Source organism: Panulirus ornatus, chromosome 59 (assembly GCF_036320965.1).
Source record: "Panulirus ornatus isolate Po-2019 chromosome 59, ASM3632096v1, whole genome shotgun sequence".
NCBI classification, from domain to species: Eukaryota; Metazoa; Arthropoda; class Malacostraca; order Decapoda; family Palinuridae; genus Panulirus; species Panulirus ornatus.
Genome location: NC_092282.1, coordinates 261,189 through 276,491, shown reverse-complemented (window position 1 = coordinate 276,491; position 15,303 = coordinate 261,189). Strand labels below are relative to the sequence as shown.

At 43.0% G+C, this 15,303-nt stretch overlaps 1 protein-coding gene across 1 annotated transcript in view; it reads left to right on the top strand.

Moving 5' to 3' along the window:
- Syn (synapsin) overlaps positions 1–15,303 on the top strand; it is a 98,705-nt gene that overhangs the window by 50,424 nt on the left and 32,978 nt on the right. Inside the window, exons 5-6 of the mRNA XM_071696692.1 lie at positions 4,493–4,672; positions 9,157–9,272. Of these exons, the coding sequence (XP_071552793.1) occupies positions 4,493–4,672; positions 9,157–9,272 (296 nt within the window). The remainder of the gene's footprint in view (positions 1–4,492; positions 4,673–9,156; positions 9,273–15,303) is intronic.

Here is a 15,303-nt window from a genome sequence, read left to right as displayed (position 1 = left end):
CTGTTGTACTGCCCACACCACCTGTTGTACTGCCCACACTACCTGTTGTACTGCCCACACCACCTGTTGTACTGCCCACACTACCTGTTGTACTGCCCACACTACCTGTTGTACTGCCCACATCACCTGCTGTACTGTCCACATCACCTGTTGTACTGCCCACACCACCTGTTGTACTGCCCACACCACCTGTTGTACTGCCCACACTACCTGTTGTACTGCCCACACCACCTGTTGTACTGCCCACACTACCTGTTGTACTGCCCACACCACCTGTTGTACTGCCCACATCACCTGCTGTACTGTCCACATCACCTGTTGTACTGCCCACACCACCTGTTGTACTGTCCACACCACCTGCTGTACTGTCCACATCACCTGTTGTACTGCCCACACCACCTGTTGTACTGCCCACACTACCTATTGTACTGCCCACACTACCTGTTGTACTGCCCACACCACCTGTTGTACTGCCCACACTACCTATTGTACTGCCCACACTACCTGTTGTACTGCCCACACCACCTGTTGTACTGCCCACATCACCTGCTGTACTGTCCACATCACCTGTTGTACTGCCCACACCACCTGTTGTACTGTCCACACCACCTGCTGTACTGTCCACATCACCTGTTGTACTGCCCACACCACCTGTTGTACTGCCCACACTACCTATTGTACTGCCCACACCACCTGTTGTACTGCCCACACTACCTATTGTACTGCCCACACCACCTGTTGTACTGCCCACACTACCTATTGTACTGCCCACACCACCTGTTGTACTGCCCACATCACCTGTTGTACTGCCCACACTACCTGTTGTACTGCCCACACTACCTGTTGTACTGCCCACACTACCTGTTGTACTGCCCACACTACCTGTTGTACTGCCCACACTACCTGTTGTACTGCTCACACTACCTGTTATACTGCCCACACACCTATTGTATCACCCACACACCTGTTGTGCTTCTCATACCACCTATTGTACTGCCCACACCACCTGCTGTACTGCCAACACCTGTTGTACTGCCCGTATCAACTGTTGCGTTGTCCACATCACATGCTGTGCTTCCAACACCATCTGCTGTGCTACCTAAAACACCTGATGCGCTGCCCACACCACCTGCTACGCTTCTCACGCTTCTCACATCACTTGTTGTGCTGCTAACTCCACCTCTTTTGCTGCTAACACCACCTTTTTTGCTGCCCACAACACCTATTGTGCTCCCCACACCATTTGTTGTGCTGCCCCCACTAGATGTTCTGCTTTCCACATAGCTAATGTGCTTACCACACCACCTTTTGTGCTTCCCACATCAGTGGTGCTACCCACACTACCTATTGTGCTTTCCGCACTATCTGTTGTGCTGCCTACAGTACCTGTAGCGTTCTCCACCACCTGTTGTGCTGCCCACACCACCTGCTGTGCTGCCTACACCACCTGTTGTACTGCCTACTCCACCTTTTTGTGTTGTCCACACCACTTGTGCTTCCCACACCATCTGTTGTGCCACTCACATCACCTGTTGTACTGCCCACACTACTTGCTGTGTTGCCAACACTACTTGTGCTGCCTACACCTGTTGTGCTGCCTACAACACCTGTTGTGCTTCCCACACTATCTGTTTTATTGCTTACAACATCCTGCCTGCACCACTCCACCCTTGCACCCTGCCCACACCACCTTAATGTCACATCACACCACCGTACCCACACTCCCTACCATCCGCCCTATACCACTCCGTTGTACCATCCGCAATGCATCCCTTAGCACAACTTATTCGCTCCCATATCTTACTCGGAACACACTTCAGCTGGGTCTCACCTTTCCTGTCTCACCGTTGCTGGTCCATGCCTTTCATGTTCATCTTTTCTAGCCTACACCTTAGGTTCCCTTATCTTTGTTGGTGCACATCTGCGCTGGCCCATATATATGCTGGCTCATATTCCTAGCTCACGCCTTTGCTGATAGCCCACACTTTTCTTGGTTTAATTCGCAACATTTGGTGGCTCATCTTTCCTGGCTTACTCCTTTACTGAATCACACATACGCCAGCTCAAGCCTTTCCTTGCTTATTCCTCGACTAGCTCAAACCTTTACTGACCCATACCTTTGCTGACTCACTCATTTGCTGGCTCACACCTCTGTTGATTCACACTTTACTGGCTCACACTATTCCTCATCAACACCTTTATTGGTCAACTCCTCCGCTGACCCATAACTTTGCTTAATATCTATTTTACCTCAATCTTTGGTGGCCCATACCTCTTTTGCAAACTTTTGCAAATGCACACCTTTGCTAACTCAAAACTTTGATTGCCATCATCCTCGCTGACCTTTCTCTCTACTGACCATTCCTTTTGCTGAACATTAACTTTACTGACCTACACCTTTGGTGGACCACACATTTGCCGACCCACAAGCTTGTTGATACACACTTTTGATGACTCACACTGTTGATGACTCATCTTTGAAAATCCACATCTTTGACGACCCCACACTTTTGATGACCCAAAACTTTGATGACCCACACTCTTCGTGGCTTGCACCTCTTTTGACCCACACCTTTGGCGGCTTACACCTTTGATAACGCACCATTGTTGATCCATTCTTTTGGTGCCCCATACCTTTGTTGACCAACATTTTTGCTGACACACATCTTTGTTGACCCACACCTTTGCTGATCCTCTGACTTACACTGTTGCTGACCCACACCTTTACTGACCCACAATACTGGTATCCCAAACCTTCAGTAACCCACACCTTTTCCGACCAACATCACAGTTATCCCAAACCTTTATTAACCCGCACCTTTGCTGACCCACATCTTTGGTATTCCAAAGCTTTACTGACTCACACTTTTGCCAGAACACACGTTTGCTGGCCCACATTTTTGGTAGTCCAAACGTTTGGTGAGCCACATCATTTATAACATGCTTTTTCTGACCCACAGCTTTGTTGACTCAAACCTTTGTTGATCTGCACTTTTTAACCCACATCTTCGTTTGTCCACGCGTCTGGTGCCCCAAACCTTTGTTGACCCACATTTTCTCTAACCCATACCTTTGCTGATCTATAACTTTGCCGATTCACACCTCTGCTAACATATGCTTTTGATGACCAACACCTTTGCTGACTCGCGCCTTTAATGTCCCAGACATTTACTATCCCATACCTTTGGTCACCCACACTTTTGCAGACTTATGATGCCTGTAGCGGTCCAAAACATTTGCTAATAAACATCTGTGATGGAACACAAGTTTGATAACTCTCTGTTACAAACCCACACGTTTGGTGGCTAACACCTTTACTTACTATTACATTTGCGAACACCTTTTCTGACCCACTCCTTTGCCTACAAATTGGCATACCCACACCTTTGGTGCCTTACACCTTTGCTGAACGACAACTTTACTGATCCACATCTTTTATGGTATACCTACACCTTTGCTGACCCACACCTTTGCTGACCACCTCAGGTGCTGACCTTCGCATTTGCTGAGCTTCTCTTTTGTGTACCATCAAGTGTTCTGACCCACACCTTTTAAAGAGCCTCATTATTGTCGACTCACACGGTTCTGACCCATACCTTATGATGGTTTACACAATATTGTTATTTACCCACACCTTTGCTTATCAATGTCTTTGCTGACCAACATATTTGTGATCTTTATATATGCTGATCTACTTTTGCTGACAGTTTTGCTGATCCCCACCTGTGATAACCCATATCTATGGCACACCTGTGATAATCCATATCTATGGTGGCCCAATTCTTTGCTGCCCCACACCTTTTCCGACCCTCACCTTTGCTGATCCATATCTCTGATAGTCTTAGCCATTACTACCTCACACATTCGCTTAACATCACTGTCGTTGGTTTTACACATTTAGTGACCCACACCTTTGCTTCCCCTAGCTAACAGCTTTGCTGGTCCGCATCCTCAGTGGCTCAAGCTTTGGCTCGTTTTAGTTTTTGATATACGTTTTGTTGCATCTGTGGCTGTCTTGAACACACACACACACACACACACACACACACACACACACACACACAGAGTCAGTCACATTTACCATGAGTGTGCATGCACCTGGTTTCGTAGGTTCATCGCTTCCATTCCCTAATTTTGCATGATGATTTAGTTTAGTAATGACATATAGCTTATCAGTTAAGATTATTGAATCTTTATTAAGATTTTTTCTTTCAAGTTCAATGACTGAATGATTTCGAATTTTGTTTAGTCCATGATCTAAATAAAGAATTACAGCAATGTTCCTCAAGAATGTAAAATCAAGAGGTATTGAAATAGGTAATGCTAGAAGGAACTAACCTAACCTAACCATCAAGATCTAACAAAACTACATGACTTGAATAATTCGTAAAGATAGGAAAAATGTTTGTACAGTAGCTGCCTCATGAAAGTGTATTATAACATAGTTTGCGTTTAGACTTACCAGTGTTGCTCTTGTACTGTGGTTGTGCAGGTGAGCAGCAACAGTAGCAGTGTTGTGGGAGGCAGCGAGACGTCAGCCCCAGCAGTTCCCAGCACCGGTGCTGCCACTACTGGTAGCACCAGTGGTTTCAGCCTTAACTTCTCTAGGCCAGGATCTCGCACTACCTCCGCTCCTTCCTCACCCTCCAAGACCAGGGAAAGTTTTCTGCAGGTAAGACACATAAGTTTCTTTCTGTCTCTATGACCCCCCCTCTCATGTGTCGGGTATTACATACAGGAAATTATTTAGATAATTCTTGAAAGAGTTAGATTGATTTTTAGATGAGGTACCTAAAGGATTTTTTTTTGTTCGAAATGATAATTTTCAAAGGCAACCCTACAGAGCTATATATTGAGGGAAAGACAAATGTATATATACACTAAGGTCGGATTAGAACCCGGAAAGGGACGTTCGGCCACCTCGCCCACATGGAGGTTAAAACACAGAGCCACCGATCTCCAGTATATATCCCGTGTCCCAATCTCACCTGGGTAGGGGAAGACGTGGGCTTTAATCCGACCCGTGTTGTGCATACATTTGTCTTTCGATCAAAATATCGAATAGTTCAGAGAAATGTTCGATTTTTTGTTGCTGAAATTGTGGATCATTAGCTCACGAGATTATTAGAGCGAGCCACCCAGTTTATAAGAGCATAAAGAGCTTTACAGAGTTATTTACACAATCACGTCATCTGTCTCCAGCCAAAGATTATCTAAAGCACGTTAATCTCGAAATGAATGTGTTACAGTTTTTTGTTTGCTGTTACTTCATGTAATGCAAACTGGTTGAAAAATATGGAGAAAGTGAGACACATCGCGTATGTCCCAAGTTCTCTGCTTAGAGTTACAAGTGCAGGTCAAGGAAGGTACAAGAAGATACATTTCATGACCTTTAGGTTAAATACTAGAGGCATCTAGCCAGAACCTGATTAGTAGCAGTCAGTTAATCAACCCTGATCTGGTGGTAGCAGCCAGTTAACCATAACCTGTTAGCAACAGCTAGTTAACCATGATCTGGTGGTAGCAGCCAGCTAACCATAACCTGTTAGCAACAGCTAGTTAACCATGATCTGGTGGTAGCAGCCAGCTAACCATAACCTGTTAGCAACAGCTAGTTAACCATGATCAGGTGGTAGCAGCCAGTTAACCATAACCTGTTAGCAACAGCTAGTTGACCATGATCTGGTGGTAGCAGCCAGTTAACCATAACCTGTTAGCAACAGCTAGTTAATCAACCATGATCTGGTAAGTAGCAGTCAATTAAGCGGCCATGACCTGGTAAGTAGCAGCCAGTTAATCAGCCAGTAACTGGTAGCAGCCAGTCAGTCGGCCTTGACCTGATAGACAATACCAGTTAATTATTTGTCACCTGTCAAGTAACAGCTAGTAATGTTGTTTTTGACCTGATAAGTAGAATCCAGTTACGTTAACCAGGATTTGGTGATAAGGAACAAGAGATAGCCAGCCATGACCTGATTAGCAGTATACAGTTACGTTATCAATAAACCATGACCAGGTAAGTAATAGACCAGGTAAGTAATAGCACCCATAATCCCAGACCTGAAAAGTAATGAATGGCTGCATGGTTCATAGGTCATGACCTGGTAAGTAGCAAGCATCTGTACAACCTGCAAACCATGACCTAGAAAGTAGCAAGCAGATGCATAACCTCTAAACCATGACCTGATCACAGCCTGTGAACTATGACATGATAATAGCCCGCTAACCACGATGTGAACATTACTTGTGAACTACGATCTGAACCTAACCTGTGAACCATAACCTGATCGTAACCTGTGAAGCATGACCTGATTCATTTTGATTATCATCGAAACCCAATCCGGCTTAAAGATTACCATTAGTTAGTAAGGTTTTACATTACAAAAAAGTCGGCAAATCATTACTTGAATCTATGTCGTTCAAACAAAACAAGGATGAAAAGGCAGCGATAAGGCAAGGTGTGTGTGTGTTGCAGTGGTACAGAGAAGGCAAGGTGTGTATTGTAGGGGTATAGAGAAGGCAAGGTGTGTATTGTAAGGGTAAAGAGAAGGCAAGGTATATGTATTGCAGGGGTACAGAGAAGGCAAGGTGTGTATTGTAGGGGTAAAGAGAAGGCAAGGTGTGTATTGTAGGGGTACAGAGAAGGCAAGGTGTGTATTGTAGGGGTACAGAGAAGGCAAGGTGTGTATTGTAGGGGTACAGAGAAGGTAAGGTATATGTATTGTAGGGGTACAGAGAAGGCAAGGTATATGTATTGTAGGGGTACAGAGAAGGCAAGGTATATGTATTGTAGAGGTACAGAGAAGGCAAGGTGTGTATTGTAGGGGTAAAGAGAAGGCAAGGTGTGTATTGTAGGGGTACAGAGAAGGCAAGGTGTGTATTGTAGGGGTAAAGAGAAGGCAAGGTGTGTGTGTGTTGCAGTGGTACAGAGAAGGCAAGGTGTGTATTGTAGGGGTACAGAGAAGGCAAGGTATATGTATTGTAGGGGTACAGAGAAGGCAAGGTGTGTATTGTAGGGGTAAAGAGAAGGCAAGGTGTGTATTGTAGGGGTAAAGAGAAGGCAAGGTATATGTATTGTAGGGGTACAGAGAAGGCAAGGTATATGTATTGTAGGGGCACAGAGAAGGCAAGGTATATGTATTGCAGGGGTACAGAGAAGGCAAGGTATGTGTATTGTACGGGTACAGAGAAGACAAGGTATTGTAGGGGTATAGCGAAAGCAAGGTATGTGTATTGTAGGGTTACAGAGAAGACAAGGTATGTGTATTGTAAGGGTACAGAGAAGGCAAGGTATATGTATCGTAGGGGTACAGAGAAGACAAGGTATGTGTATTGTACGGGTACAGAGAAGACAAGGTATATGTATTGTCGGGGTATAGCGAAAGCAAGGTATGTGTATTGTAGGGTTACAGAGAAGACAAGGTATGTGTATTGTAGTGGGACAGAGAAGACAAGGTATATGTATTGTAGGGGTACAGAGAAAGCAAGGAGGCAAGGTATATTTGCTAAAGAGGTAAAGAGAAGGGAGGAATATGTGTGCCGTATTTTGTTGGATCTGGTGGCTTTCAAAAGCTAAAGGTTAGTAGTCCAGAATACACATGTTAATGTCAAACTCAGTACCAAGAGATTATCAAGGCAGACCCGGTCTAGCCAGGTCTGAAGTGAGGCAATAGATAGTTTTTTTCTGATTGTTCTTTGAATGAGTCGAAGAATGTGGAAAGTATCAGTTGGAGTGTTCTTGTAATTATGTTCAGAAGGTTTGAGAAACGGGAAATGTACACGTGTATGGGCCTCGGCCTGAGCCTTAGTGTTGTGTTTTTATGCAGTGTATTTTCTTTCTATATTTCATTGTTTATGAGGGTTAGGGGGAAGCTATGCACTGAATAAAAGACTAGAAAAACCAAAGGAAGGATATGTTTAGAAAGAAAAGCCTTCAGCTAAAAATCTTTCAAATGCTCTGAAGAGCTCAGCAGCCACAACAAAAGACTGACCAGGAGAAAGAGAGGTGAAATTAGACCTTACACGTTGAAAGCTGTAATGGTGATCCAGGAAAAAGAAATAACTGTAAGGTATCTAAGAAAAAAAGTGTTAAGTAGAGTTTCAAACACTTTGGATACATCAAAAGTGAAAACTTTGGGGCGATACTTGAAGGTATTAGAATGGTCTCTTTTCTTAGGGATGAGCTGCATCAAGTTACGTTTTTAAGATGAGGGAAATGTTTTGATTTTCAGACAGAAACGATGCAGGCAAGCAGGGATCGGAACTATCTGAAAAGCACACTCCCTTGGACAGAAGAAATGCTATCTGGACCTACTTGTAGCTGGGAAAATATTTAGACGACCTGATGCAGCGAAAAAATGGGACGAGGTGGAGAGCGGACTAGATGTAGAATCCTACAAATCAAAGATAGTGGGAAATTGAGGAAAAGTGCGCCATTCTTGATGTAAGAGTGAGCTATAGATTGATCAGGAAAGAAGAGGAAAGATTACATTATAGAATTCATTGTAGATGCTTTTGGTTAAGGACCAGAAAGATTCACCACTCGGAGAAGAAATCATATCAGCACTCTTTATACGAAGATGTGTTTGACTCTACAAAGAAAAGTATTGGAATGATTTCGAGCACAAGTGGAGGAGGAATAAGATTTTAGAAAATGTAAAATTTCATTGGTCAATATGCTCTGTCCCTGATGAGACAGGTGTCAGCGCAAGAACGATTAAAACATGACTGAGGAAACAAAAATTTAGGAAAAGAAGGGGCACAGAAATCCATCCTGGCTGAGAGGGCCTCCTCTATATGGTCAGTATTTCAGTTATGTCGGTGTCATATTTGTTGGTGAGGCTAGGGGGCTATTCTCTGAGTAGAGATTACTGAAGTGTAAAGCAGATTTTTTTTATTTCTACTTGGGAACTAGTAGTTATCCATGAAGCGGTTAGGGGGTAGGGGTGATGGTACTGTTGCTTAGAACTGAGTGCCCAGCCTGTTGAAATGGGACTGTAAAGGTGTTGAGTGTTTGTGGTTGCTTTACATGGTCTGACCTCCGTTATTACCTCATTGACAATGACAAAGTTTTTCTTTCTTTTTTGCACTTCTTTAACTATATATGAATTCGGTGTTAACCTGGTGTCTTGAGGTATTAACTGCGGCTCTTGTCAGCGTGTGTCATCGCTGACGGGGGCGGTGAGGAGCGAGGTTACCAGCCAGGTAAGACCAGCCTACAACAAGGACCGATGCTTCACGCTCCTCGTTATTGACGACCAAAACACTGACTGGTAAGATAGTCAATAGATAACTATTTCCCTACTGTATTTATCTTGTTTATGCTTAGCAAACTTGTTGGCGTTATTTCAATCTTAAACTTTTTCTGTCTTGATCTTACTTTTACCTTGACGACTTGACCTTTCTATTCATTACTTCTTGTCTCGCTTGTTTATCTTACCATCTTAACGACCCCACCATCTCGCCTCTAACTTATCAACCACATCTCTACCGTGTTGACCACACCTTTCGACCGTGTTGACCACACCTTTCTACCGTGTTGACCACACTGCTACCCTGTCGACCTCATTTCTTCTACTTCAACCGAACCTCTACATTCTAGACCTCTGTAAGATATCTACAAATAACGATGTATTATGTACCCGAATGTAGATCTGTTCTAGCCGTACAAACATGGAGATCTTTTGACCTCAATGTCACACTGTCTCACACAGGGAAATGTGAGGTCATTAACGGAATACGGCCGGCAGTTCATTGCTGGCCAGTAGACTCTCCAGAACTACTCATACAGGCTCCTGCTTACATCACCACTGGTGTTCACCTGGTATACTACCTAACCACAGCCCCCACTACAGTCAGGTTACTTCTTTCTCCCGTCATAATACCAGAGAACACATCAGGTTAGGTTGCTGATCAGACCAAATTGGCTGGTTTCACCTTATACTCTCTTTACCTTTCTATTCATCATTAAAGACTACTTCATTTCTGTGCACTAAGAGCATTTACTTTTCACTGGATTCCTAAAGTGATACAATCTTGTCCCCCCCCCCCCCTCCTCTCCCCAGGTAAGGCTAGAACTGAACAAACTTCATATTGGTATGTTCATCATTATTGTGTTCTTTCAGTTGATTACATTTGTTTTGTTGAATTCAACTTTTCGATTGTTGACCTCCACATGAACGGTATTAACCGTGTTCATCTTTATTGACCTACGTTGAAAACCTCGCCTCTGCATAACCGATATCACCTGTTAGTTCTTGACCTCATCTATACGTTATCAACCCCACCTCTGCTCTGTTGACCTCATCTATACGTTATCATCCCCACCTCTGCTCTGTTGACCTCATCTATAAGTTATCAACCCCACCTCTGCTCTGTTGACCTCATCTATACGTTATCATCCCCACCTCTGCTCTGTTGACCTTATGTATAAGTTATCAACGCCACCTCTGCTCTGTTGACCTCATCTATACGTTATCATCCCCACCTCTGCTCTGTTGACCTTATGTATAAGTTATCAACGCCACCTCTGCTCTGTTGACCTCACTTATACATCATCAATCCCACTTCGACGTTGTTAACCCCACCTTTACCTGACTGACCTCTGATTACGCAGTTGACCTCACTTGTGTGCACGTCGGTCACTTCATTTTTGTTGTTAACCTCGCCTGTCGTTGTGGACGCTATCTGTGTATATGTTTAATAACCTATCTATATCTTGTTAACCTCTTGTAAATGTTCCTTTTCCAAATGTGCCTTGATGACCATATATCCATTACCGAGTTCACCAGTAGGCTGTTGGCTTCATCTGTACATTGGTGATCTTAGTTGTGCATTGTTAACCTTCCTGCACTACAGGTTTATTACATATTGTTGATTTCTCATTTTCGTTGTTGACTTCACCTATGCTTCGTTTACCTGACTTGTATGTTTTTAACCTCATCTGTATGTTGTTAACCTCAGATGTACACTGCTGACCCCACCTCTATCTTGTTGACCTGGCTCCTACCTTGTTAGCACCCACCTCCTCCTCCTGACCCACCCTCTGCCTTGTTGGCCTCATCTCTCTCCTGCTGACCCCCGTCCCTACCTTAATGAAAGCAACTTCACCCTATCTACCTTGTTAACCTGAAATCTTCCTTGATTATCTATAATCTAGATTCTCATTTACTTTGTTAACTTGATATATCTTTTTGATCCCACGTTTATATGCCTGAATTCACTTGTACTTGACCGACTTTATCTATAACTTAAGGTCATTTACTACTTGTTCTGGCTTGGACGCACCTTACACCCACCAGTTCATCTGGTTGGGAAGATCAATAAACAACTTAGGTTGTATTAACGCACCACAGCTGTGACAGGCCTAGTTAGCTTGTAACTCGTCCCAAGTTAACCCAGGGGTGGTTATACCCGGGGACATGGACATCACTAACAGGCTATATATACAGTTAGTCTGACTTATACCTCACTCAGCGTGACATCAGTAGTCTGACTTATACCTCACTCAGCGTGACATCAGTAGTCTGACTTATACCTCACTCAGCGTGACATCAGTCACTTCCCTCAAGGTGGCTGGAATGCCAGGATGAGCGCCATGATTAGAGCCTCAGTCATCATGACAGCTCTGGAAGATGGAGTACTAGGTTGAGGGTCAAGTTGGCGAGTACTAGTATCACCATGGCATCACTGGAGCCTTGGGGTAATATCATTATGGAAAGCGATGTATGATGTATTGACAGAGTGAGAGCCAGTATTAATACAGCAGGATTGGCAGGATGGTACACTCTACTGACAAGATCATACGCTCTATTAGCAAGGTGATACATTGCTGATGGGCTGATACGCTACTGGCAGACTAACAAACTACTGGCAGGCTCATAAACTTTGGGGAGCCAATTTTCCAAGAGTCACAAATCAATGGTGTAAAACAGTCTTTGTCCCGTGTTTGTGTTATATTCCTGATGTTTTTAGTGTGATGTACGAACTCATGTATTCGTAAGGGTGTATGTTTCGTATGGATGAACGTATTCACTGGATCTAGGACGTTCACTGATTGCCGTGCATCTTTGCGCGCACATACACACACACATATACAAGGCTAAGAGACGAGAAAACACGAGTGTAAAACTAACCCCCCCCCCCCCCCCCCAACACAAACAGTAATAACACACACACACACACACACACACACACACACACACAAACACGATATGAGGCCCCTTCGCATTTAAAACTCCCTTTCCATACAGTACAAATTGGTAATTGTAATGTTAACACTCAGTCAGGGTCCATCAAACCACGCGTTGGAACATAATTCATTTGATAAGTTTCAACCTGCAAACCTGATTGCAATAAGTATCAATATGTATATATGTCATGTTATACAAATATATATATATATATATATATATATATATATATATATATATATATATATATATATATATATAGCTGATTCGTGCGAGAAACTGCAGAGGTTGGTGACTGAGTTTTGAGAAGTGTGTGGAGAGTAAATGTGAATAAGAACAAAGCTATTAGGTTCAGTAGGGTTGAGGGACAAGTTAACTGGGAGGTAAGTTTGAATGGAGAAAATTTGGTGGAAGTGAAGTGTTTTAGATATCTGGGAGTGGATTTGGCAGCGGATGGAACCATGGAAACGGAAGTGAGTCACAGGGTTTGGGAGGGAACGAAGGTTTTGGAGAGATGAAGAATGTGTGGAAGGAAAGGAAATTATCTCGGAGAGCAAAAATGGGTATGTTTGAAGAAACAGTAATTCCAACAATGTTATAGGGTTGCTAGGCATGGGCCATAGATAGGGTTGTACGGAAGGTGCATGTGTTGGAAATGAAATGTTTGACGACAATATGTGGTATGAGGTGGTTTAAGCAAGTAATACAAAGGTAAGAGAGATGTGTGGGAATAAAAAGTGTGGTTGAGAGAGCAGAAGAAGGTGTTGAAATGGTTCGTACATATGGAGAGAATGAGTAAGGAAAGATCGACAAAGAGGATATGTGTGTCAGGTGGAGGGAACAAGAAGTGGGAGACTAAATTGGAGGTGGAAGGATGGATTGAAAGAGATTTTGAGCGATCAGGGCCTGAACATACAGTAGGGCGAGAGGCGTAAAAGGAATAGAGTGGTGGAACGATGTGGTGTACCGGGGTCGACGTGCTGCCAATGTACTGAACCATGGCGTTTGAAGCGTCTGGGGTAAACCATGGGAAGGTCTATGGGGCCTGGATGTGGATAGGGAGCTGTAGTTTCGGTGCTATATATATATATATATATATATATATATATATATATATATATATATATATATATACGAATATAGTGCATAGAAACGCGCACCTTCGTCAAACACACAAACCTCCAACAGCCTGGATCGAACCCGGGACCCCCGTGCAAAAGGCTCACCAACGTGAGACGAAGGGTATTCGAGTACATAGTATTTGAATAGTTATTTCCTATTAGCCAGGCCCATAGCCTAGCGGTTAGCATTCCTACCTCTTGCACAGGGGTCCCGGGTTCGATCTGTTGGAGGTTTGTATGTTCTATGAAGGTGCGCATTTCTATGCACTGTATTCGTATTCATATACCTCCGCGTTGTACAGTTAGGTTCGGTAAAATGCTATCAGCTGGCTATGTGCGCCTGTTGGGAAATGACCGGTGTAGACCCCGTTGCTTACCAACGTGAGACGAAGGGTATTCGAGTACATAGTATTCCAATAGTTATTTCCTATTGTCCAGGCCCATAGCCTAGCGGTTAGCATTCCCACCTCTTGCAAAGGGGTCCCGGGTTCGATCCTGGCTATTGGAGGTTTGTATGATATATATACACAAGTTTTATCCGTTAAATTTCAATAACTATGGTTGCAGTTCTAGAAATCATTGGTTGTAGTTTCTTAAATCCTAACACAAATTGCGTATCATTTAACAATAAATCAACTATCACCATACCAAAATTATCACACTGTTCAGTGGTATTCTCGTAATTTTAATACTAACTTCAATCCTAAAAGTAACTTACTTCGTTGGCTCCTCCAGATGAACGTCACAGAGTCCAGTAATGAATAATAACTCATCCGCATCACTGATGGCCGCCTCTATGTTTGCTTCCGCATGCGGTACTACGCCGTCGGCTAACCGTAAACAGAAAAACCTGAAATCAGAGGCAGTGTCCTTACACCGTTGCGTCCTGTTGTAGTCTAACACGAGAGGCGCTTGATCAGTTACCCTAATGAACCGATTATGCTTCTCCTTGTATGTTGTTGCTTCCTAATGGTTCCAGATCGCCATTGTCGTAGAATCGTTACAAATATCACGACTGGCGTAGTAGCACGTCTGCACACTCTAGGAGTCACTGATAAAATGGCTGATCATCGGCGCGTGAAGCAGGAATGCTCGTGGTAGTTGAAACTCCAAACCACATGAACCGAACTCGCTTTGATCCGTTCAGACAACAATATTCAAAATGTTTCACTATTTCTCCCTTCTCTGACCAACTGCCTTGTACATTATCATTTATTATACTATTTACCATACGGTTTCATTCAAAACAAGTAATGCAGCGGAAGAATTAACAGTATAACTTAAAGTTCCACGAAGCTTTCTGAAGTCGAATGCAACAACTACGAATCACATAGAACCGTTCAAACTAAAGTATAAATTTCAAACATAAGATCTAGAATTATGGAAAATAAGACATTGAGTTTGTAGATTCATTATATTCCCCTTCTTGACTTTAAAAATCTCTTATGTATTCAAAGACTATATTTATCAAAGATATTTTGAGTCGGCAATTTCTGGTGTCCATAAGCCTGATTTAACCCGGTAATTATCTACCCCCTTAAAACGAAGGCGGTATGGCCACATATTGACGCTTTAAGTCGTTACTTAATAAACCAGATTACACATTATTATCTCGTATTCCGTTTTAAACCCCACACTAAACAAAACAATATAAGGATACTCACAGCTTAGGCGCAATATACAATACCTCCTCAGCAATCACACAAGAATTACCTTTCAAATACATACATTTATTGATCATGAATTCTGTTAGATAAACAATACAGTACTAAATCGACATAATAAATTAAACTGCTCGTACACAGAATAGTGTAACAAAGACATCTGACATCATACAAAACGAGCAAAACCAGACATTGATCAAATGATAATTCTTTCAAAATGAAATTATCATATTAATGATATAGTAATTATACACACACAGTAAGTCATCCAGTCACATAATACGCATAGCATCCTTGACCGTGATGAATTTACGATGAACAAGCTGA